Source organism: Mixophyes fleayi, chromosome 5, assembly GCF_038048845.1.
Source record: "Mixophyes fleayi isolate aMixFle1 chromosome 5, aMixFle1.hap1, whole genome shotgun sequence".
Lineage (NCBI taxonomy): Eukaryota > Metazoa > Chordata > Amphibia > Anura > Limnodynastidae > Mixophyes > Mixophyes fleayi.
In genome coordinates this window covers 125,599,470-125,624,564 of record NC_134406.1, presented here as the reverse complement: position 1 = coordinate 125,624,564, position 25,095 = coordinate 125,599,470, and the positions used below count along the sequence as shown (strand labels likewise).

The window sequence follows — 25,095 nt, the reverse complement described above, 5'->3', positions numbered from 1 at the left end:
ATCTGAGCTTTATCAAATTCTATTTAGTGTATGTGCAGCATCTTTTGCATTACTAAAGCCTAAATTACTGTACTGTTCTGAACACTTAGGCGTAACTGCTCATCACCTTCTAAAGGCGAATAAACTTAACTGGCACATGTATTTAGTATCCACAGACTGTCTCATTGATTTATATATTAATGATCTGAGTTGTCTTTAGTGAATGTTATTTATATCTGTGTTCACCTATTAGGCTTGATACCAAGTGCAGAGGATTTAGTTTAACCATTTGTGTACAATTTATTAGGATATGGGTATATATTATGTACTTATAAAATTTTATTGATGTTTAATAACAATAAATTTTGATATATTCATTTACAACCTCACGTTTGTATTATTGGGAGCCCAGTGTTAACGATATCCAGCACTGTTTTTATTTTTGAAACTTACCAGTAGCTGCTGCATTTCCCACCCTAGGCTTATACTCGAGTCAATAAGTTTTCCCAGTTTTTTGTGGTAAAATTAAGTGCCTCGGCTTATATTCGGGTCGACTTATACTCGAGTATATACGGTACTACCATAATACAAGGTAAATTGTTGTGATTGAACAATACAGTGCATATTGAGGCGTAGTGACAATTGCACAATTTTAAAGACATTTACTTTATTTTCATTTCACACTTCATTGGTTTTAATATTTTGCTACAGCTATGAATTTATAATAGGAATTGTTTTTAACAAGCATTTAATAAAATGTATGTTCTATTAGTAATTATTAAGTCACTGAGTGCCCTCTGTAAAACACATTCTGTCTCCTTTATCTTTTTGTCTTAGTATTGTGTGGATGTCTGAAGTATTAATCTTGATCTGGCAATGGGTCTACCACATTTTGAGAAATTTCTGATTGAGTTATTGCTTCAGATCAAATGAGGTATTTCCTTTGAATATGTGCTTAAAAGGAAATTAAGACTGAATTTAGGGCACCCCATTTGTTCTGCATACACCATTGACTCTCCAGTAGTTAATAATTTCAAATTGCCAGTTTAATGACCTGAAAAATAGTGGTAGTTGTGTGGTTAATACGCATTAAATGTGTCATTTTAGCATCTGTTGCTGGATCCTGGAAGATTCCAGTTTTCCTTATTATTGTATTCCTGATGACTGTGGGTACCCTGCATGAGAAACAAACTGTACAAGGTTCATCAAGTAAGGCTACTCACTGTGGGTCACAATTTATTTCTTACATTGTGCCTTGACTATTGTCCATACTCTACTCTAATGTAAAGTAGATAATATGTTAAATTTACATACTATGAGCATGTAAATGAAAATGAACAGATAAAAATAAAGTTTGTGGTATATTGTATGTTATAGCATTCATTCAAGAGTGTATTTGTGCAAGAGGCTATGGAAGAAATAGTCTACATTTGAGGAGCTCTTTAGGCTTTTAATTGGAGGTTTTACATAATTCAGTTTGGCCAATTTCTCCTAAATGGTTTTTAAGTAATATGGAACAGTTATGTGGAATAGTTTACTATATATAGTACCACAGTTGTTTAAAAAGGCTTATTTATGTTATTATCAGAGATTTGTAAAGCGCCACAGTGCTCTGCAGCAACAAACAGTAGGGAAAACAGGACATACATAAAACACAGATATATACAAGGCAGACAAAATAAATGCAGATATAAAAACAAGGGGTATGGAGGACCCTGCTCATTAGAGAACTTACATCCTAAGTAGAATAGGGCACAGCTGAGACAAGAGGAGCGTGTGTGGCTTAGAGTGGAGTTTGGGACAGCTGTGAGGTTGTATGTTGTCATCAGAGGTAAGTTAAGCTTTAAAAAAGAGATGGGTTTTTAGAGAACGTCTAAAGATTTGATAGCTGTGGGAAACCCTGATTGAGTGTGGTAGGGAATTCCATAAGTGGGGAGCAGCACGGGAGAAGTCTTGTAGGCCAGAGTGATGTGGGAAGTTCTTACCTACTTTTACTTAGCAGCTACAATAAGATACATTCTCATTTTAAAATGTGTAAGGAACGGCCTTGAGCAAGAAAGTATTTACATGAATAATTCCACTTTCTTTTACTGTTTACCCACACACACTCTAGTAAGTTATTCCACTGATGCACAGTGACCACTATTTACCAAGAAGTAGCATACATTACTTAATTCTCTTCTTTTTGCTGTTCTGTCCTGTCTTTAATAAACGTTATTTTCCCAATAAAATAATGGAGGTACTGTTACAGAGGGTAATGAACATATAGGAAACTGTCTATGGCTTTGTGAACTCTTAATACAGCCCTGCTGACCATGTAGTAATGATTACTGATTCATTGAAAAATAATTAACTTGTAGGTGATTTTTTTTTTTTTCTTTTACCTCATAGCTTTTTACATAAGGAACCTTGCTTTTTTTTTCTTTCTCCTATTAGGAACAGTGCTCCCTGGGCAAATGTTAACCATTGCGGCTTCAACTATTGCCATGGCAATTTCTATTACTGGTTTTGAAGAACACCAGGAAGAACTGTCTACAGCACAATCTCCAGGTGACTGTGCACTCAGTAGGAACATGTCTGACATTTCCTGTACCATGAATTGCGTGCAGTATAGTTCTGTGTATAGAGTACATAATTACTACTTTTATGTAAACTTGCTGTTTTCATGTTGTGGGCAGGGCTCAACTTAAAGCTGAGCCAGCATATAGCTATATGGTGACCAGAATGGAAGTCATGCAGTAGCCCCCAAAATTCCAGTGAATACACCAGTGTAATTAAATTTTTGGGGGATATGCTGACAGGAAATTAAGAAGCAGTGCTCTGTGTGCACCTGTTTCCAACTACAGCGTGTACAATGTCATCTGCATTGGACTAACTGGCACAAATAGTTTTTTCCTTTAGAATTTGTAAATTTATTAATTGTACCTTTTCTGGAATTGTTGTCCCTTATTTGTATGATTACAATTTTAATATACAATTTTATTTTGGATATGGTTTTTATGTTTTAGCAGAAGCCATTACAAATGACCCCCCTGCTGCTCCACTTTCATCATCATTTGGTAGGCAAAGAAGCGACCTTGGAGCTTTTTTAAAAAAGAAAAAAACCAGCGACATCTACTTTGTGCTGCTTTTGTGGGCTATTGTCATTGTGCAGCTATGGCTTAATTTATGGATCATTCAACTTCTGCCAGTACCAATTGCAGGTAATCAATGTTATGTAAAATTAAGATGGAACTAAACCATGACAAAAAATATAATCTGAGGTTTACACATTTCACACCACCATGTTTCTATGAAAATATTCACCCTCCAAAATCACTGATATGGATCTTTGAAATAAATTCTTGCTAGCAGAAAAAACTAGTATAGCAGACATTAGTTATTTCTTTTGTCTGTTAAGCTATATCACTAAAGAAAACAGATAACTAATGCGTGAATTCACTCTCTAATTGTGGTTGACATCAGAAGATCTAAGCAGTTTAGGGATATGTTTTTCCAATTCACAATTTTTAAGTGCTGTTAAATATGACTACTGATATAATCCCTCTGTATTAAAAATATAATAAATACAATCTTTTTCTGTTGGCAACATAGGTTTTGTGAAAATATTTTTTTTTTATCAAAAAAGGTGCTATGGTCTCGTGTTGTCTTAACATGGATAATATATTTATTTTCAATATATGTTATTGCTTTTCTTATTATTTTTTCTTATTATTTCCACGTTGCCAGGTGCAACCACTTCAAATGCCCAGTAATGTCATTACTGGGCTTTCAGACACAGAACACCAGTAGCTTTTGCAGCCATTACAAAGTGTATCTTGAAAACATCAGGAGTCGGGTAGTTGTCGAGGGAATATATTAGCACTAGGTCTGCCATGGTTTTTTTATGTTGAGTAGCTGCTAGCAATGTTATGCCTGTACTGAGAAAACGAAATCAAGGCTTACAATAAATTGTTTCCTTTTTAATAATGGAAAAGACTAGATCAATAAATGGGATCCCTTTTGAATTTCAATAATTTACATGTAGTTCCTTACCGCAATATTTCTGTCTATGTGATTATTATATCTGTGTGTGTGTGTGTGTTATTGTGACCATATTTGTAATGGACACTCGCTTTTTGACTGGGCTCTAAATACCTTATTGTATTCAATCTTCAAATTCTGCCAAGATGTCGTCAGTTTTGATGTGAAAGGGTATAAAAAAAAAACAGCAGGAGCTGATCTTATGTGAGTCCTTAACCTGTCCACCTTTGTGACTGTTTTAAGTGAAGACAGGGCTGCATGTGACAGGGACAGTGTCATAATGTGAGCAGGCGAATGCGCATACTAGCCTACTTTTTAAATCTGTTCTCTGGTGCCGTGAATTTCAGCATTTTACAGGGTCCGGAAGGCTTGCTTACTCTTCTGGAGAGTAGACAAGTATGGGAATGAGATTAAGAGATGGGGGAAAGAACAGAGTTCTCCAAACGCACAGAGTAATAATGTTAGGAGGGTCGTATCTGGTCCAAACTGGAGCAGGAAAATTTAGTGTCAAATGAAAGTAATACATCCAGCTTGTTTTATATTAGTTTTTGCAGTTAAGAAACTGGTGATCCACTTTGGATTAATTGATTTCTTGGTGAATCGTTTTGGCTGTTGGTGGGAAGTAATAGAAGAGTTTCTGAAAGAGCGTCAGGAAGCACTGGCACCCAGACCGATTCGAGGGCTGGGTAGATTCATCCTTAAAGTTGACAGAAAGGTAGGTCACATTCGTTTACCAGTTACATTTAAAGCAGTATTGAAGCATTTGAAGGTAAAAGGTGTAACAAATATTATCTCATTTATTCGAAATAGTGTTGTAAATTTTTCATGTTTTTTGTATGTGTTTTAAAATGGCACAATAAATTCTGTATGCCATGGAAAAACATTCAAAACTTAAAATACACTTTTCATTATGAAGTAATATTTTAAAAATCAAAAAACTATAAACACAAATATTTTTATGCAATGCTTGATATTTGCTCCATTTTGGATCACACAGGACAATGTATACAGCCGATAGAGACAGACGTGCATATATTATGCTTTTGTGTGCATGTTTAAGCAAATATGTTTATCATGTGTGTGGAAAGGGGAGGCGTTTCTTTTGTATTAGAGGTTTTTGAAGTTTTATTGATGCCTAATAGAAAACACTATTTTACAAATTAAATGGCTATAAAGATCGGCATAAGTGAGGTATGCCTGGTGTAAAACAATGCGCACATGCTACTGTTGAAGACTTGCACTTGTCTTGCAATAATGGAAACTTTGAATATGTTCTCATTTGCGGATTTTTAGTAAGCGCAATTTGGGCCTGGGATTTGGGGCACAATTTGCGGAAAACTGCTTCAGCCCTAATATGTTTACCTACAGAGATGAGGGGACAAAAGTGTCCAATCAATATGTATTCATAAAATATTCACTTCTTTCATCACTTTCAAGTTCTGCTGAAGATGAAATCAAAAGCCTCTGACTGTTGCAGGTCATAAAAATTTCAATTGCGTTTTAAAATGTTACTAAAAGGCATGTATACTTGTCATTTATCACTATCTTTTTTGCACATTCCCAAATGATTTGGCTTCTTCATATACAGAATCTTTATTATACATCAATAGAGACATGCAAGGTAGTACCAAAATGAGTACAGATGTGAAAGACAGGTGGAGAGGGACCTGCTCCTGAAAGGTAAAAATCTAGTGGGGATAGGATTTGAGAAAGCATGGTATTGGTATTCAGTAGGGGTGGAGTAAGTAGGCCATGTTAAGCAGGCTTCCAATAATAGATGGGTTTTTCAGAGAGTGTTTAAATCTCTGTAGAATTGGAGAAGGTCTGATAAGGTGTTGTATTCCATGAGTAGATGTCAGAAAGTGAGAAGTCCTGTAGGCTGGAGTGAGAGGTGATTATGACAGAGGAGGGGTGAGTCTTAGGTCAGGGGCAAATCTGAGATAGACTATTTGGAGATAAGGGTTGAGATGTACAAAGGTGGGGTGGTGATGAGGGCCTTTATAGGTGAAGCTGAGTTTTTTAAAATTGGTTTCTGGGGGTATTTGAGAATCAATTTAGAGATCTGCAAAGTGTAACAGCAGGTGTTGGATGTTGAAAGTGGAAGATCAGTCTTCCAGCAACATTTAGGATGGATTGAAGTGGGTGCAAACGGGTGAGGGTATATCCAAGTAGGATGATGATGCGATAGATGAAGCTGGAGATTAGCGAGTCAAGATGTATTAATAAAATGAAATTTAGCTGCATTAAACCTTATCAGCCTAACTTCTGTTATATGTGCTAAACTATGTCCATACTATGAGCTATTTTTTTCTCTTTTACTCTTTAATTATGGCAAATTGAGGCAAAACATAGAATAATAAATATAGAAAGTCTTTAATCTAGCATACTAAAATCTAGATGTGCTCTATGGCAACATTGGGAGGTTGGAAATGCATATAGTATTTTTCTTCTTTGCCTAATAATTTGCTTCAAAATTTAATTTAAAATAAGCACTTCCATAATTGGTTCAATTTAGTCCACTGAGGGGAATAATAGATTTTATTTTATGATCTCCGTTTCAGAGTTTCTGCTTTGTAACCTGCATCATCTGCTAATGAGTGCTAATAATTTTTGTTTGCATTGTCTTTAATTGTACATCAAGTTGCTTCTCCTTTTAGTAAGAAAATATATAGCATTATTGTGCTATATATTTGTCCCTTATTTTGTTTGTTTCTTGCCACACAGTATATATGCATTATTCACTAATGTATTACTGTCTTCTCTCTCTCTTTTTTTCCAATTTTTTTCCTTTGCCTTTTTCCGCCCCACATAAAGATATGGCATTGGCTAGATGAGCAGGTAAACCAATGGCTTATTGAACGGTTTGTCTACTCAAACAAATTCCTTTCCTTTTGAGTTTACACAAAGTCCATTATATGACCGCTTTTGTTTTACTAAAGCAGTTGTGTACTGTTTTTACTTTGTAACCTCACAACATACAGTTTGAAGATGTCATTACATCCACATATGCCAGGGCGCATAACTAAAAGGAACAGACAAACACTACTAATAATCTGTTTTAAAATAGGTTTTCTTGTGCTACATTATGTCACACTCACGGTCATGTTCAGCAAAGCAGGCTGTAAATAATGGATTTAAATCATTGTTACAAGCAATGGTCTAAAGATTTGAGAGGAAATTCAACATATTGGACTGAGGAGGCAATATTTCATTTTTTAACAGAGCAGCAGTGGAATGCATGGGTAACACTGTTTTTACCTCCATATTTTAAAATGATAATTTTAGAATTGTTGTTGACATTTAAGATTAAAAGGAATACCAATACGAAAGTGATTATCATTTTACACTGCTGTGCCTTACTTCACTCTGATAAATTATACAACCCAGGCAAGCATTCATGTGTCATTCAAGTTTAATCAGGAAATTGACTGGACTTGTGTAGAAACCTCCGATGAGCACTTTTTCAGAAGGCCTATTCATTAGCATACTACTGATTTGGGATGGGGTAAGGGAAGGTTATTATATCATAAAAGCAAAAAAAAATGTCAAAGGACTTACTTGATAGAAGTGCCTAGTACTGCAGCACTAGAAGCAGATATTGTTTCTATTTGAATGTTGTGTGCATTCAGGGTGCTATAAAGTGTTCTGGTTAATTGAATGCCAGTATTGGCAGCACTTCCTAGAGCACCCAACATGATTTTTCAACAGTGTGCGTGAATGTCATATGATAAATAACATATTTTAATTTGTTGTTATTTATTCAATAGCGAGCCGTCTTCATATTGATCCCAACTTAAAGTTAAATGAAGTTATGTTAGTGAAATTTTTGTTTGGGATGAGTCTCATCTTTTAATTAAATTTTTATTTTATATTCAACTGATTTGTAACTGGGTTGTTATAAGTTTAAGCTATATGCTCACTTCTGTAGATAGAAATTTGACACCAGATGGAAGTCTTGTTATATAAGTTAAAGAACTGAGGTTTCTTTCTGCAAATGAAACATGTCAAAATCTGGTTGTATGGAGCAGTTTGATAAAGTTGGATTGTAGTGTAACCAGAAGCGACACTGTTAAGAGCAAAATTATATGGGGGCACGGATTAACAGCAATCAAGAACGGACACATCCATAAGAAGCTCTGTGCTTCCTAATGGAATTTTCTACCAACACTGGGGTTTTCTTTGCCCCGATATACGAGTGACACAGTGGATTTCTGTACCCGAACCGCTGGGACACTGTCAGACTCCCAAAGTATTGTGATCAAACCCTACAGAAGCAGTTCTACCTGGGCCCCCCCTGAGTTTATGGTTCTCAGGGGACTCCATCTGCTTAATTACTTTGAATGGAGGGGACTCTTCTCCTCACCTCCTGCCTCATTGGTGGCATCACAGCTGCAACAGGGGTGCTAAGCCCTTGCTATTGCTTGAGCTCGCCCCCAGAGACCTGTCTATGTTGCCGACTTGCTTCCAGATATTTTTTGCTCTTCACGACCTAACCTTCTCTGAACACGCTTATGCTTTGATTGCTATATCTCCAACAAGTTGATCGTCAGTTAACAAATTTAAGAACACAACTGCTTGTCACTGTTCGGCTGAATATCATCATCATCACCATTTATTTATATAGCGCCACTGATTCTGCAGCGCTGTACAGAGAACTCATTCACATCAGTCCCTGCCCCATTGGATCTTACAGTCTAAATTCCCTAACATACACACACAGACATAGAGAGAGAGAGAGGTAGACTAGGGTCAATTTTTCAAATGAAAGGTAATTCACGCTATTCACTCATTGCACCCGTTAGAAGCTAACCCCCAGCGACATTGACTAATTCTGCTTCCTGGTGTTTCTGTACCCTGTCCACAATATATGCGGGCTCCGTAGAGTATCCATATTACGTACACATCAGCAACACTCTGTCTCCCTATCTGGGTACTTACCAGATATTTTTTTTTACCTTGGTAATCAACACTATGGATGGCCATTCACCTGTGATACTGAAATAACTGTCAGTGAATTGTATATTCTACCTAATCTGTCTTTCATATGAACCCTTATCTTTCTGGAATTGCTTTCCTATTACTTTGCTATTCAAAATTGCTTTTCCACTTTATACCACTAGAGGTCTCTCAAAACCTTCTCATCAGTAACAACGTAACAAAGATTTGCAACCTCTGATCATTGTTTCCAAGAAACTCAGATATCCATCACAACATTCCTTAAAGGGCTAATTGCTAAGCAACTAAAATTGTGAAACATCAGACGCCTCAACTTTCTGCATATCTCACTATAACTAACTGAATTTGCAGAAAGCAAATTCTTTATTTTGCACCATTGTATTGTTCTGAAATAATTTTCATGTACTGAACTCTCATCTCTCTTCTAATCACCATGGCTCAAAGGCAGAAAAAAATAAAAAGCCAACTGCAAACCCCAAGCATGTCTTATAGGAAGGAGAAATCCGGACAAGACCCCCACCCCCACCCACAAGCAACTCCAATTTTTTTTTTTACCTGAACTTGTCTCCCCTTTGGGAGACTCTACTTTCTTTACACCTTACGTTGTGTCGAATCTAAATCAGATTGTTCACCTGTAAGTGTCAGTCTATCAGTTATAAGCTCATCAGCTGGAGAGAATTAAATACACTGCATGGTTTGAGTGTACAATAAACTCTGCTTTATTAGTTATAAGTCCCTATCTATATAGCAAAAATCACGTATTACAGAAAACTACGCCCCAAAAGGTTTTAACCACTCATGTTCCCTTTACACAGATGTTAGTATATTCTCTCATTATCAACAGGAAAACTCCCCAGGGGGGGCTGGCTTATCTCCTGTCTGCTATGTCCAAGGTTATAAGCATAGCCTTGCAAATAATGAATTACTCCTACAAAACAGGTGCATCTAATTGTCTTTAAGCTATAACAGAACAAAATGGCTATAAGGCAACAAGATGGCGTCAGCTTAGCAAAATCACATTTCTCACTTGTGAAGTCATTTCTTATGACCTATATTTTCCAATCCTTTATCCTTCATGATCCTTAAAATCTTATCTCTAAATGTTAACAGCCATAATTCTCCCACTAAACATTCACCCTAAAATGAACAGTAAAATGTATTCCCAAATATATTGTACTTCAATTGACAGTAAGCAAAGAGGCATAGCTAAACTTATCCATCGCCTAATATGGAACAGAGTGCCTTTATGGATATTTTTCAGTCATCTATCTAATATTGCTCAGGGCCAAATCATAGTGGGAGGCAACTTTAAAACAACATTGAATCCTAGGGATGGCCACTCTTCATCTCCTCCCTGCAATCAAACCTTGTGAATCTAAAAAAATTGCCACATTTGCTAAAATCACATGACTTAGGTAATGCCTGGCGTATCTTACACCCCTTTAGTATAACATTCACTAATTTCTTGGCTCCACACATTCTATATATTTGTGTAGATTTAATCCTAGTTGACCATCTAACACCACAAAAATAAGGCCAAACTGAGATTTCCCGGATTGCATTATCTGATCTTGCTTCATTCTCAATTGAAGTCAGATTATATGGACCTCCCCTCCTCCACCACCACCTCTTCTTAAACAAGAACATATAACCTCAATTGCTAATTCAATCCAGGGGTTTGTCAATTTTAACAACTCCCCAGATATATGTCCATTTGTTTTGTGGGATCCCCTTAAGGTCCCATTGGGGTACACTAATCAACCTATCCTCAGCCAGAAGGCTAAAAACACACGTATTACCTGTAATACGTATTACCTTGGGAGTGTGGGTAGATATAGCAGCTGGTGTTACAAATTCCTATTCCCCATCAACTTTTCTCTGGCTTAAACCACAACATAGACCCACTCAAATTAGTTTACCACTAACCATAGCTTTCCCATTAGTAATCAGGAAACGCACAATTCGTTCTTATGACCTTGCTCTTAACTCATGGCTTATCTCGTTATGGAGCAATCCCTAGTTACAATCCAGAACTGACCCCCAATATGTTCTCAAAATGGACTCAACCCACTAGATTCCTCAATGAGTTAGCCCTCATGCAACTTTTCTTGACATTTGTAGACATCCAAACACAATGTCATATCCCCACCTCCTGTTTTTGTCAGTATAAAGTATGCAGCTCAAGCATTTTTAAAACCGCTATTCAATACACACTATCTGATATACACCAGTCCTCCTCTCTAGTGTCTTTCTGCTCGCAAAGATCTTCCTTCAGAGGCCTCATACCTACTTTTTCTGCTTAATACTAAAATATAATTATACTCTTAAAGACCCACATGAACTTAAATGGGAGGAGGATAAGGGAAGCTCTAGATTTTGAGGACTGGGATAAAATCATAATTAACCTCTCTAAAACCTCTATTTGCGTTAAGATTAAAAAGAATGCCCATAATGTTTATTATCAGTGGTATTTATTCCCCAAGAGACTGAACACTATCTTCCCAAACTCATCATCACTTTGGCGTCTGTGCAGTGAGGGCACGATGTCCCACGTTTAATGGCATTGTCGAAAATGGTCCCCCCTCTGGAAATAAATAATACAGTCTAATTGCAAACTTCACCACTAACTCTTACTGACTCTTTGGGGCAGATTCAGTTAGCTGTGAGGTGCCGCCGGATATTGCTTCGATGTCTGGCTGCTTACCATGCCGGTTAATACTAGAGATGCTCACTGACCCCCGTGTTTTAGTTTTGGTTTTGGATTTGGATTACCTTCGTGTTTTGGTTTTGCCAGAACAGCCCTTGCGTGTTTTGGTTTTGGTTGGTTTTGTTTTGCTATTTTTTAAAAAATTCCATTTTTGGGGCAAAAATAACATAATTTAGGTATTATTTTGTACCTACATTAACCTCACTAACACTAATTTCCAGTCATTTCCATTAAATTTTGACCACCTCATAGGTCACAATATTATTTTCATACACTTTCAAACAAAGATTGCAGGAGTTCTTGTCAGTGAAAAAAAAAGAAGGCCATTGTCATGCCTGGGCATAAGACCAAAAATCCACCTCTTAAGTGTGGAATTATTTTTACACAAATCCTGACAACAGTTGTCTAGCCATTTGTAGCGATTTTAAAGCCACACTCAGTAGAGGTAGGGACCTTAACCATCTAGGATCTTCATCCATGTTACGACATTTGAAGTGAGTTCATGGAAAGCTGTTGGGAAAAACAGAAACTTATGTTAAAAAAAATAACAACAAGCAGTCCAGCATCATCTACCTCCCTTCTCTCATCTAGATCCCAGGACCTGCAATCTACACCCCCAACACCTTCATCATCAATATCCCCAGAAGCAACAATTGACTGTTAAACAATCGTTTGCAAGAGGAAGCAAGTATAAAAGCTGTCACCCAGTCGCAAAGCGGATCACAAACGCCATGGGGACTATGCTAGTATTATATCTGCGTCCAATGTCCACTATTAATGCAGCTGGTTTTAGGCAGTTACTTGAGGTCTTCTGTCCCCGTTACCAAAATCCATCTCGACACCATTTTACTAGAAAAGCTATTCCTCACCTCTACCAGAAGGTTCATAAAAATGTAATTAATTATTGGGATACAAAATGCCATTCTACCCACTCTACACTTAACCACAGATATGTGGACAAGCGGAACTGGGCAAACTAAAGATTATATGACTGTGACAGCCCACTGGGTTGGTGATTCACCTTCACCAGCAGGAACAGCAGCAGCTACTCTGTGTATCAGCGGCTTCAGTAAGAGGCATACAGCTGACAATCTGTTACAAAAAGTAAGGGATGTCATTGCAACATGGCTAATCCTGCTTGGACTCTCCTGAGGATATGTAATTTCTGTTAACGACACCAATATTGTTCAAGCATTACAGATGGGGAGAATTCCATCACATTTCCTGTTTTGCTCACACAATCAACTTGGTGTTACAGAACTTTTAAAAAATGACAATGACATGGGAGATATTGTTTGTGTCCCGAAAAATGTAGGGTCATTTTCGGGATTCTGCAACAGCATGTAGGAGAATGCAGCAGCTGCAAGAAGACTAGCATTTGAGGGTATTGTACTTTAGTCCAGCAAAGTAGTCACCTGTGAAGAGAGTGCAGACATGGTTAGCTTGAGTCAAGTGATTGCCTTAATTATACTTTTTGAGAAGCAGCTAGAGAAATTTTACGGATTAAATAAAACTAAGTAAATCTGCTAACTATATTTTAATTGTAGATTAAGGGCCTGATTCATTAAGGATCTTAACTTAAGAAACTTCTTATTTCAGTCTCCTGGACAAAACCATGTTGCAATGCAAGGGGTGCAAATTAGTATTCTGTTTTGCACATAAGTTAAATACTGACTGTTTTTTCATGTAGCTGTTAGGAACTCCCAAGCCAGTACAGTGAAACTCGGGGACTACTCTGAAGGCCCGGTGTTCGCTGGAGCCCCTAGTGGTGGGGACAGACTTGGCTGCGGGCCGACCGAGGGTCGAGTAACGTATACTGACTTGAAGGAGCACCCAGGAGTGGAGTGATTGGTGGGCTGTAGTGAAGAGGGAATCCAAGGTCAAAGGTCACTAGCACAGATACAAAAATCCAGGGACAAGCGAAGGGTCAGACACACAGGCAAAGAAGCAGAATCCGGAATCCAGGCAAAAAGGTCAAGGTCAGAAGAGAAGGTTCTCAGGTCCAGGAACAAGCAGAGGTCAAAACACAGGTAGTCAATCCAAGGTAGCAATAACCAAACAGAGAGAAGAAGCAGGCAGCAGGACTGAGGGCAGAACGCTATAACCGGCAGTGAGGCTGCAGACCTCACTGCCCTAAATACCACAAGCCACCAATCAGAGCCTAGCTCTGAGCCTCACACAGCCCCCATACTAATTAAATTAATCAGCCCACAGGCTATGTTAAATTGCGCGCATGCGCCCGGCCACTAGTACCTCCGGGACGCAGCGCCAGATTAGAAGCGTCGGCCAGGAACTGGAAATGACGTCCCGGTCGTCAAGGTGACGGCCGGGATGCCAGAGGACCCAGGAAGCGAGCCGCGGCGGCTCGTAACAGTAGCACACAAATATTTGCTAACTTATTTGTACACTGAAATTTAAAGTTGATATTTGTGTGCTACATGAAAAAACAGTCAGTATTTAACTTATGTGCAAAACAGAATACTAATTTGCACCCCTTGCATTGTAACATGGTTTTGTCCAGGAGACTAAAATAAGAAGTTTCTTAAGTTAAGATCCTTAATGAATCAGGCCCTAAGTACTTAATTTGCTTCGCTAGGATCCAAGAGCTATCAACATCTTGTAATGACGTCTACTCCAGTTTCTCTGGCAACTGCTTGTCAGAAAAAAAGTAGCTTTCCCAAGACACCCAGTGGTGATGCATATGAGTCAGCACAACACTTTCATATTTGCTCTGCTGTAAAAGAATTGGCCAAAAATCGTGACAGCTCTGCCCTAAAATGAACTATTAATTCCATTTGGAAGGCCATTATCAACAATTACATCATAATACACAGACTTCTTTGATGGTGGGATGAATTAGTATTGTTTGAGGAAGCTTAGCACTGAACCCTGCCACCTCTCCTGTTTCTGAGTGAGCTATGGTACAATAAAATGTAAGTGCAGGTTTAGACCAAGCCAGACAGGCCTATAATTTCTATTTCAGCAATTACAATTGGCAATGGAGCTCTTCTCTTTGGGTTTTACCTATATAACACTGTAGAATGTGACTGCAAATTCTACAGACAAGCCTGCTTGTCTTCCTCTTCATCAATGACTCTTAGCAATTGAGCACTCAACTTTGGGTGTATATTACACCCAAACCTTATTAGTGCAAATTAGGAAAATACAGTTTAATCCCTGCTAGGCTCTCCACCATCCTTTGCATTTTAATAGTAGGATTGGTTGGAGTTATGGGCAAGGTCACACATTTTTTGGTAAAATCTTTCAAACCAGCCCAGATGTTGAACTGTTGTAGTCTGCCACCTGCGTCATCCCTGCTTGTGTTTGGAAAGTGCAATTTGGTGCCAGAACATCACGTGCCAGAACTGCTGCCACTGGTCCCACACTGCTGACACTGGTGCAGGACTTACACAATCAACCACATCCTCATCAGCGCCCTTGTCGGCTACACAAATCTCTCCCTCATCCTCTTCTAATGCCAAAGTGTCATCCTCACTTGGTGTATCACCGGCTACACTCGGGCTGTTCAGGCACACATCAGCAGAAATGCTGAAAGGGCCCTTCTTTATGGGTACACTATCAGAATGGTCACATTTACACATACCACTTGTGGATGGACTCTCCTCAGGGATTGGTGTTATTTCTGATTCTGAGCATGGATTTTCCTGTAATGCTTTACTGTTTTCTTGCAGCTCGGCTTTCACACGTAACAGTAGTTGTGCACCACTTTTGGACTCCAAATTACTTGGTCTTGCTTGGTCACGAGTGACCTTACAAGAAGAAGGCTCTGTAACATTTTTAGATCTGGCACTAATAGAGAAAGGCGAAGGCCTCATTCTTTCTTTGCCATTGCGTGTGTAGAATGGCATGTTGGCAATTTTTTTTTTCTCGGCAGTTAACTTTTCATCAGTTACACCTCTTTTTCTCCAACACAGTAAAAGGGGTTTTTTTGTGTGTTTTTGTCGCTGACCTACAAAGACTATGTACTTTTACATAGGCTTTACCAGATGACGTACAGGGAAGACTACCATCAAGACTGGTGCCAGCACCCGCTTGCTGATCCTGCTCATATGTGGACTGCTGTGAATCCATTTTAATGAGCCCCAAAGCACTTGTAGTGCAAATTCAGAAATATATAGTGCTGCTAGATAATTATTTCAGCACCAGAAAATGGCTTTTTTTAGAACTGGGGAATATCTGACACCCCAAACACTTGTAGTGCAAATTCAGAATAATATGGTGCTGGTATCTAATAATTTCAACACCAGAAAATAGATTTTTGGAAACAGGGCAATATGTCACACCCCAAGCACTTGTAGTGCAAAGTCCAACATATATACTGCTGGTATAATACTATTTCTGCAGGCACAAAATAGTTTCTTGAGGAGGGAATATGACACCCCAAACAATTGGTATTGTTTGCAGAAATACCTCCTCTATCCTCCTCTCTTCCTGCTGTAATAAGTGCTGTAATAACTGTTCTCTCCCTGCTCTAATGCTGCGACCTAACGTTTATCTCTCCCTCTGTCAAATGGCGCTGGATTGCTGTGGAGGCGGATATTTATACATTTGAAACATCGCGAGAACTGAGCTCCGACGACGTCACAATGACGTTTTGCCTCGATTCCGAATAGGCGGGAGAGTACCGAGCCTGCTCGGCTCGGTACTCTGATACCTGAAGTTCGGGCGGGTTCGGCTGTCGGGGAACCGAGCCTGCCCATCTCTAGTAAATACGGTGTAATAATCCATTTCTGTTTACAGTTATTACCTTACATTTGCCAGGATGTACATCTACTATGTATGTAGTCGTTTATAACATAATCGTTAAATGTTTGAGTTAGGAATAACTATGAACAGCTTAACATTTAACATGCTAATATTAAGATGTATTTGTGTAAGTTGTTATTAGTTTTTAAGACAGGTAATTTGGTTTACTGCCTTCAGGCTATTTTTGCTGCTTAAAAATGCATTAAAATACATTTTACTTTTGGTTTGAGTGTAATGTCTGTATTGAATTGCACAAAATATTGCACTGGGCAAATCATGTCTCTCTAAGTAACTTTTTTCCCCTTACCATTTTGTGCAGATGATCATTTGGTTGGAAAAAGCCCTTGACAAAATTATAAGCATATTCATAATTTTTTTGCTGGTCATCGGGACTCTGCTACTAGCCCTACTCTTAACGGCAAAGGTAAAGTTTAGCATTGTCATAATCATCTGCATTCATTATCAAGGTTTATATAGCGCCAGCACATTCTGTAGCGCTTTACAATTTGGAAGAAGCGCAGTAATAAAACAATACTGTGTAATACATGCAGAGAAGTAAGAGGGCCCTGCTCGCAAGCTTACAGTTATAAGATAAAAGGAAGTCATTTGCAGACTTTCCAAAATTAATCAGACTCTTCTCAATGATGACTAGATTGGTCTTCATATAAAAAAAAAAATTAAAAAAAAATTGTGCACGTTTTACCATATCACTAATATTTTATTATATTCAAACAACTGTACCCATAGCAAAGCACCTGTAACAGTTCAGTAGTTTTCTTTTATTAAGAAAATGACAGTGACGTTGTGATTAGGTACCAAATTCAACTTGCATTTTCTAGTTACAATGATCTTTTAAATTAAATGCTTTCCACACCAGCTCTAAAATATTTTCTGCAATAAAATAGATATGGTTCTTTGCAAACAAATAATTTATATTTTAAATCTATAGAGCACATTGTTTTTTTGGGGGATACTGTATTCTAAAGTGTCATCGCAGATAAGGGCATTGTGTCACAGTTATTAATTTATTCCAGAGCTGTACTGAAAAATGTAAAATTCATTTTGTCTAATTTCTACAGGTACATGAAGAAAGTGTGCATATAATTGAAGTGACCAGCAGCTTGATAAATGAGACCATTTCCAATCATCCAGAATGGGCAAAGTAAGATAACATATTCTGACCAAATCACAATTATGCAACATTATGGTTTAAAGGTGAATGACTGTTTAACTATTTTGTGCAACCGCATACAATTTTTATGTTGGGTTTCTAAAAATTTTTTGGGGCTGATGGTTTTTTTTCTGGACAGCTAGTAAATATTAAAATATTTTAATTTGGTTACATTGGGAGTAATGTATCACTAATGAGCGCAAAAAGAAGAACCACTGTCCTGTCCTTTTTTGTGTTCATATTGTACAACTCCAGAGATATACCTGTCTTTTTCCCTCCTCCCAAGGTTAGTTTATATCCCTTTTCCTTTCAGTACTCTTTTAGAGCCTGCTGAAGGATAAAAGACAAGCAAATCTTATCATTGTGTGTGCAACGTGTCATAAACCTTGGATGTGAATTATGATGAGGATTGTAGCCTCAACACAGAAAATTCACTGCTTAGCCTTCTTAAGAAGTAAAAAAAGTTAATTTCATAGCTGTTGACATACACTGATCAACCACAACATTAAAACACTCACAAGTGATGTAAGTAACATTGAATATCATGTTACAATGGCACCTGTCAAGGGGTGGGATATATTAGAAAGCAAGTGTATAGTCAGTTCTTGAAGTTGATGTTTTGGAAGCAGGAAAAATTGGCAAGTGTGATGATTTGAGCGACTTTGAGAAGGTCTAAATTGTGATGGCTTGTTGGCTTGGTCAGTGCATCTCCAAAACGTCAGGGAGATCCCAGTATGCAGTGGTTAGTACCTACCAGAAGTGGTCCAAGAAAGGACAACAGGTGAACCCGGATCAGGGTCATGGCGCCCAATGCTCATTGATGCGTGTGCTAGCCCGTCTGGTCCAATCCAACAGAAGAGCTACAGTAGCACATATTGCTGAAAAAGTTAATGCTGGCTATGATAGGTCACAGTGCATCGCAGGCTTGCTGCGTATGAGGCTGCGTAGCTGAAGACTGGTGAGAGTTCCCATGCTGACTCCTGACCTACACAATATTAGGAAGGTGGTTTTAATGTTGTGGCTGATCGGTGTATAAGAAAGATTTAAGATATATACAGGGCTTAAGAGACCCAGATCACATTTTAAGTATGAACATAGATGATGAGCAACCTGGGCCCTCATGTGCAGGTGGATCCCTGGGTTTTCTAATTGAAATTGATTGGTCATCTACCAATTAGTCAGGAGAGATTGTGAAAGAACCCAGGTTATTTAACCGTAATATGGTGAATTCTACTTACTGGAGAATCCAGTGGGGGTCCCCCTTCCCCGACAGGGGCGTTCTGTCTGCAGCTGCACACTATGTGCAGGTGCATGACAGCAGAGACAGGCAGACAGAGAATCCTGCCCGGCCGCTCTGCTTGTGTTTTAAACATAATCGGAGCGGACAGTAAGCAGCTTACTGTCTTCCTGTCTGACGAACGGACCTGCACACAGTGTGCGGCTGCAGGTGGCTGTACCTGTTATATAGGGGGTGGAGACTAAGTCCCTTCCCCCACACAAAATTATAGCTCTGCTCCTGCTTCTACTGAAACACATAAACACAACTATAGCAATAGACAGTGTACAGGATTCTCTATTTGAGGATCATCAAAGAAATGTCAGTGTTTTTTTACACACTATTATTAAACAGATCCATAATAAAGAATGGGAGAAAATTAATAGACATCAGTGTCATTGAATGCAATTATCCTTCTGTCTACGATAATCCAATACTTTCTCTTTTAGAAGTATGGCTCTAGTAGTAATTGCCAGGAGAGTATTTCTGCTGCAACCATGGATGGCAGACCCACAGTCAAAGAATCATTTAACCACACTTCCATTTGTTGGAAATTTTTTGTTTGGAGAAAAGCTGGACTCAATGATTCACATCATTTTTGGCCCAGGATAGGTGAACTAGATGTTTTCCTTCATTATCTTCTCTCCAGTAATTCGGAAAAGCACAAAGCTACCTGCTGGGGAAACATGGTTTTCTGCAATCTGAAGTTGCCACATTTAAACATGTTGGAATATAGGAACACATAGCTCCTTCTCCTAATTGCAGCCTAATTCCCCAGTGGTCTAGGAGGAGGTGGGGTAGGACACATCACGTCCTGAATGTGCTACTGCGCATGCACATACCGGAAGTTTGTTTTTTTGCGCCAACACTTCCAGTCAGACGAGTGAGACACAGCTCTCTTAGCTGCTTAGGTGTGGGTATATGTATGTGTGCTTATATGTGTATATATATGTGTATATGTATATGTGTATAATATATATATATATATATATATATATATATATATATATATATATATATATATTTTAAAAAACAAGATACAACAATTGGCGCTTGTAACAAATCACCAATAGTCCAGTATAAAGTCTATGTTCTTTTCAGTAGACACTTCCCATGTGCAGGCGGCTGCCAGTCCTCTTAACCAAGCGGTGTAGCATGGAAATAACCTATAAAAGTAAAATGGAGGAGGAGGCGCACAATAGTGTAGTATATTGATTGGTGATATCTATAAGGGATCAATAAGGCCTAATACTAACTATTCTAGACATGTCTAATAAGATCTTGGTCTAGTTGTGCATATATGAGTATTCCATGTATTGTGGGTGGGCAATACATTGCCCTAATGGAGCTAAAGTTGTATTTAATTAGTTCACTAGAGGGCACTAGATTTTGTGTTTGTGCCTTTAAGATCCATTATGACAATTGGCACATGCGCAATAGATAAGTAAGTTACATGTGTGCACTTTATCGTTATTCATATTTGTAAGATGAAGCGTTTTTGTATTGGTAATATATCCAATAACACCTTCAACCAGCCTGTTAAAATGCATTAGCATTTACCATGTAGGTTTATACATCACATTGCGCCGATTGACGCATGCGCAGTGGGCTTGTGATTTTTTTCTATGTGCGCATGCGCAAAATGGCGCGGCGCACTATATATATAACCGTTGATATGAGGGCTAGTATTGTCCTTTTTTCTCCTGATGAAGTCTGTGGAGACAGACGAAACGCGTTGAGAACCTGCTATTAATATCCCTACTGCACTGGGAGCTGATCTTTGTGACTGCCACTTGATTTGTAAGTCACTACATTTTTTATTATTAAAGTGTATTATCGCTATTACATCCTTGGGGTTTTTTTTTTGTGTGCCCTAATTTCTGAGGCTGACAGTTATGTATCCAGTCGTGTGACCCGTTTACGATCAGATGAAGGATATCTATGTACACAAAGCTTAAAAGTTTTGCTATCTGGTACGCATACATCTGCATAAGTGTGTCCTGGGTGTTTAATATATGGAAATTTTGCAAGTTCACTCACTGTGACTCTGTTTGAGAATAAGCTGCAACTTCTATTCTACATTTTATATTGGATGTTATATGACAGTTTTCGTTTCCTGGTTTCCTCTCCACTGGTGTTTCCGGTTCCACTGTGGGTTCTTGTGTGATTGTCACACGCTGCTCATTTGGCTTCCACAGACAAAGACTGAGACACTCACAGGTGTCTCATTAACAGACTTCAAACCTCCAAGTTCTGATCTGCACAGGTGCAGACTGATTACCTGTCTACTTCTAATTAAGATTCCTATTGGTTCCTGCGTTGGCTCCAGACTTGAAAAGGCACTTCCTTTCTTTCCTCTGGGCCTGTTGATCATGTTACCAGTCTGATTAGGTTCCTACCTACTCTGTGAGCTCTCACCTGGATCGTCAGTGCCTTGCTGTGTTGCTGTTAAAGACCATACAGATCAAACTGCAACTGTCTCTGCTGTGTACTATTCCACAGACTATTCAGCTCATGCTGCAACTATCTCTGCTGTATGACACTCCACAGGTCGTATCATCAAGCTGCTTGTTGTTCTTTTCTCTGGCTGAACTGTTCAGGTATTATTGAAAGCATTAAGGCATTATTTGGTTCCTGATTACTGCCGCATCTATTGTGCACATACTGCTACCTGGACAGTTAATCTCTCCTCTGATGTGGGCTGCTCAACTGTGATACCATTTACCTGCTGCCTTATTCTTTCCACCTTATTGCTGGACTGTGCATTCAAAACCATATCTAACTATATGCTGATTGTTCATATTGCATGTGATATTGCCGGTGGCTCCGCCCACCTTGTACTAAGCTCCTAGTGTGTATATATATATATATACATATATCAAGACTTTCCTGTATATTCATCCAGTCATCATTAAACCTCTGATTGTACTTTTATCCTGCATCTGGCACCTATTTGAACCTCAGGCTATCATTACCACTTACCAGTGTATTACCATATTCTCACTCCCCGAGGATCTGTTCCCACAACATCTATGAACAGATCCAGAGTCCAAAATACCAAACCGTGACAGTGATCCCAACATTATATCAATATACTACACTATTGTGCGCCTCCTCCTCCATTTTTCTTATATATATATATATATATACATAGTCGTGCCCTTATATTATGGTTACATGTAAAAAAACGTAGTTTTGTCATAGGGAATCTGTGAGAGGGGGGGCATGGTGTTTGAGGATCTACATGCACAGGTGCCGCATGGGTTTTTTGGGGGAGCGTAGCTCGGTGTACAGGGCGTTTAAAGACACGCGGTAAGTTTTGTTAGAAAGCTATTAGGGCTGAGGAGTGCCTTTGAGGGTTCACAAGTTTGAGAAAGTTACAGTTCTTTTACAATTTGGTAAAACATGTCCCATTTTAAAGATAGGGGATTTCAGAAAACTTCATAACGTTGCGCATGTCAGATAGAGTCTTGTGCTGGGTGTAGTATATGTGGCTTCACTTGAGAGTACAAATAAAGCTGATCTCTCGCTAAAAGCTTTTCTTCTGTGAATAAGAGAAATTAGTCATATTTGCTGGATATAGGTAAGGTGGCTGGAGTTTTGGGGCTGAGGGGAACACACACAGACATTTTTAGCCCTGGCACCGCTCTCTTTACAAAGTTTAATCCCTTCCAGCTGATGCCACAGCGGCTGTTACAGTTCCCATTTTAAACCTCCCGCCCCTCGGTGACGTCACTTAATTTATTCACTTCACTTGGCTTAGGGCGGGAGATTTAAAAGTGCTCTGTGGTCTCATATAGTAAAGGGACAAAGTATGTCTGTTTGGAGATGGTGATAAAGCTGTGTCAGCTGTTTGGTTTTATAGATTATTTCAGCGCAGTGCGGTACCCGGTCCGCTGGAATTGTTAAAATGGTTTCTCCTCCTGTATAGTAACTAAGTCTCTCACAGACAGTTAAATCTCAGTGAGTGAGGAGTCGGCGAAAAATGCTTGTCGCTGGGGAGGAGATGATGCCCGTTGCAGTCATAGAGGCACTAACTTCTGGCCCAGCGACAGTTTTTTGTCGCAGATCAGATGCGGCTGTTATGTCGTGGTGTACGAGCACTTGCCCGGGAGAGTTGCTACCCGGGTGGAGGTTAAGAAAATCCACTGTGAGGCACCTGAAGGTTGGGGGTGGGGGTGGGGGGGAAGGGGTTAGTGAGACATGGATCCAGTGTCAGTAGTGCAGGCAGGTTAGTGATAGCTAGACACAGGAATCATTGGGTGAGAGATTCAGGTCGGGTACTTGAAGGTGCCAGCAATGGAGGAGAGGGACATGATCGCGGAGGCAGGTCTGGGCATGAAGTCTGTGAGTGTGCAGTAATGAAGGCTCGGCATTAAGTGCAGGAGTCTGTGGAGCTGTCAATACACTGGGTGACTGGGAAAGCTGTAGCAGGTGACATGGATCCTGGGGATGTCAGTAGTGCAGCAGGGAAGTGATAGCTAGACACGGGAAGCATTGGGTGAGAGGTTGAGGTCGGGTACTCAAAGGTGCCAGCAATGGAGGAGAGGGACATGATCGTTAAGGCATGATCGCGGATGCATGATCACAGAGGCAGGTCTGGGCATGAAGTCTGTCAGTGTGCAGTAATGGAGGTTCGACATTTAGTGCTGGATTCTGTGGAGCGGTCAATACACCGGGCGACTGGAGAAGTTGTAGCAGATGACATGGATCCCGGAGATGTCAGTAGTGCAGGCAGGGAAGTGATAGCTAAACAGGGGAAGCATTGGGTGAGAGGTTAATCTCGGGTACTCAAAGGTGCCAACAATGGAGGAGAGGGACATGATCACGGAGGCAGGTCTGGGCATGAAGTCTGTCAGTGTGCAGTAATGAAGGCTCGGCATTCAGTGCTGGAGTCTGTGGAGCTGTCAATACATCGGGCTAGTGGGAAAGCTGCAGCTGGTGACTGGTTGACGTCTGAGATGGAGACCCATAATTGTTGGTACCGCAAGCGGGAGTCCTTGTAATTGTCTTTAAGGTTGGTGCACAAGTTCTGGAGACTAGGGTTATAAGGTGTGCAGCAATTGAAGGATGGGTATCATCTTGATCATGCCGTCTTAATGGTGTATCCTTATAATATAGCGGTTTTGAGTGCCCCCCCATCCCTTCCCCAGGTATGTCTTGATCATGAAAACTGTTAAGTTCTGAACATGCATGGTTCTGTCTTGTGCGCAATATACTTAACATATCCCTTTTAATGTAATACTTGTTGGAGATGAACAGGTGCTATATTTGTCTTCACCTGTGGTGATTGCAAGGTACCCATCCCTGTTGATGATTTTGTTTGCATCAAACAGACCAGAATAACATTGTCTAACTCTTTCCCCCTAACCTGGCTGATGGATGTGGGCACTAAAAGATTGGGGTGAAAGTTTTATTAGTAAACTACTCCTTAAAGTGGACCTGTCACCAGGTGCTCTAGTGTGTTTGTTTTTCTTTACTCCCTGTGAGAGCATTTTATGCTGCTTATACTAAAGACCTATCACTTTTTGGGTGCAAGGCAGCAGTCCTGTCTCTGGAGCTATGATCATTGACATCCTCTTGTAGGGTAAACTTTTGTATATGTAGTTTATACATGTTGTTCAGATTAATGTATTTTACAAAATCTAATCATCCTCAGACTGATCTCTGATCAGTACAGGAGGTGACTTACTGTTTAGCTTCATGAATGGAGTAAATTGTAGTGTAAACACTGTGGAATCTAGATGCAAGCAGTTCCTTTTCAACAGTGGTTACCCCAGAATAGTCAAACATGTAAACATCTATATCAGGGGTGTCCAACCTTTTAGCTTCCCTGGGCCACATTGGAAGACGACGAGTTGGTTTGGGCCGCACATAAGATACACTAACAATAACGATAGCTGATCATCCAAAAAAAACATAGAAAACATAGTTAATTATATATATATATATATATATATATATATATATATATATATATATATGAGAAAAAAAGTGATATATATCACTTTTTTTTTCAAATCCCCCTATACTTACCTTTCAATCGCCCTGTTCAAAAAATCCTCTCTAGTTATTATACTATAATCACTTTTTGTATTGTTTCAATGCAATATCAATAAAGTGCATTTAAGCCAGGCATTGTATATCAGGGTGCCCTGACCAGGCCTGCGGTACCTGACATATACATCACTGTGACCCCAAATTGTGACCTGTTTT

General features: G+C 39.2%; 1 protein-coding gene across 5 annotated transcripts in view; it reads left to right on the top strand.

Annotated features, from left to right (window-relative positions):
• TMEM245 (transmembrane protein 245) overlaps positions 1–25,095 on the top strand; it is a 206,281-nt gene that overhangs the window by 87,462 nt on the left and 93,724 nt on the right. For 3 of the 5 annotated variants that reach the window (XM_075212814.1, XM_075212811.1, XM_075212815.1), the window contains exons 3-8: positions 1,087–1,188; positions 2,416–2,529; positions 2,988–3,182; positions 4,548–4,717; positions 16,752–16,856; positions 17,512–17,594. In XM_075212814.1, the coding sequence (XP_075068915.1) occupies positions 1,087–1,188; positions 2,416–2,529; positions 2,988–3,182; positions 4,548–4,717; positions 16,752–16,856; positions 17,512–17,594 (769 nt within the window). The remainder of the gene's footprint in view (positions 1–1,086; positions 1,189–2,415; positions 2,530–2,987; positions 3,183–4,547; positions 4,718–16,751; positions 16,857–17,511; positions 17,595–25,095) is intronic. The other 2 variants (XM_075212812.1, XM_075212813.1) reach the window with 2 other exon arrangements.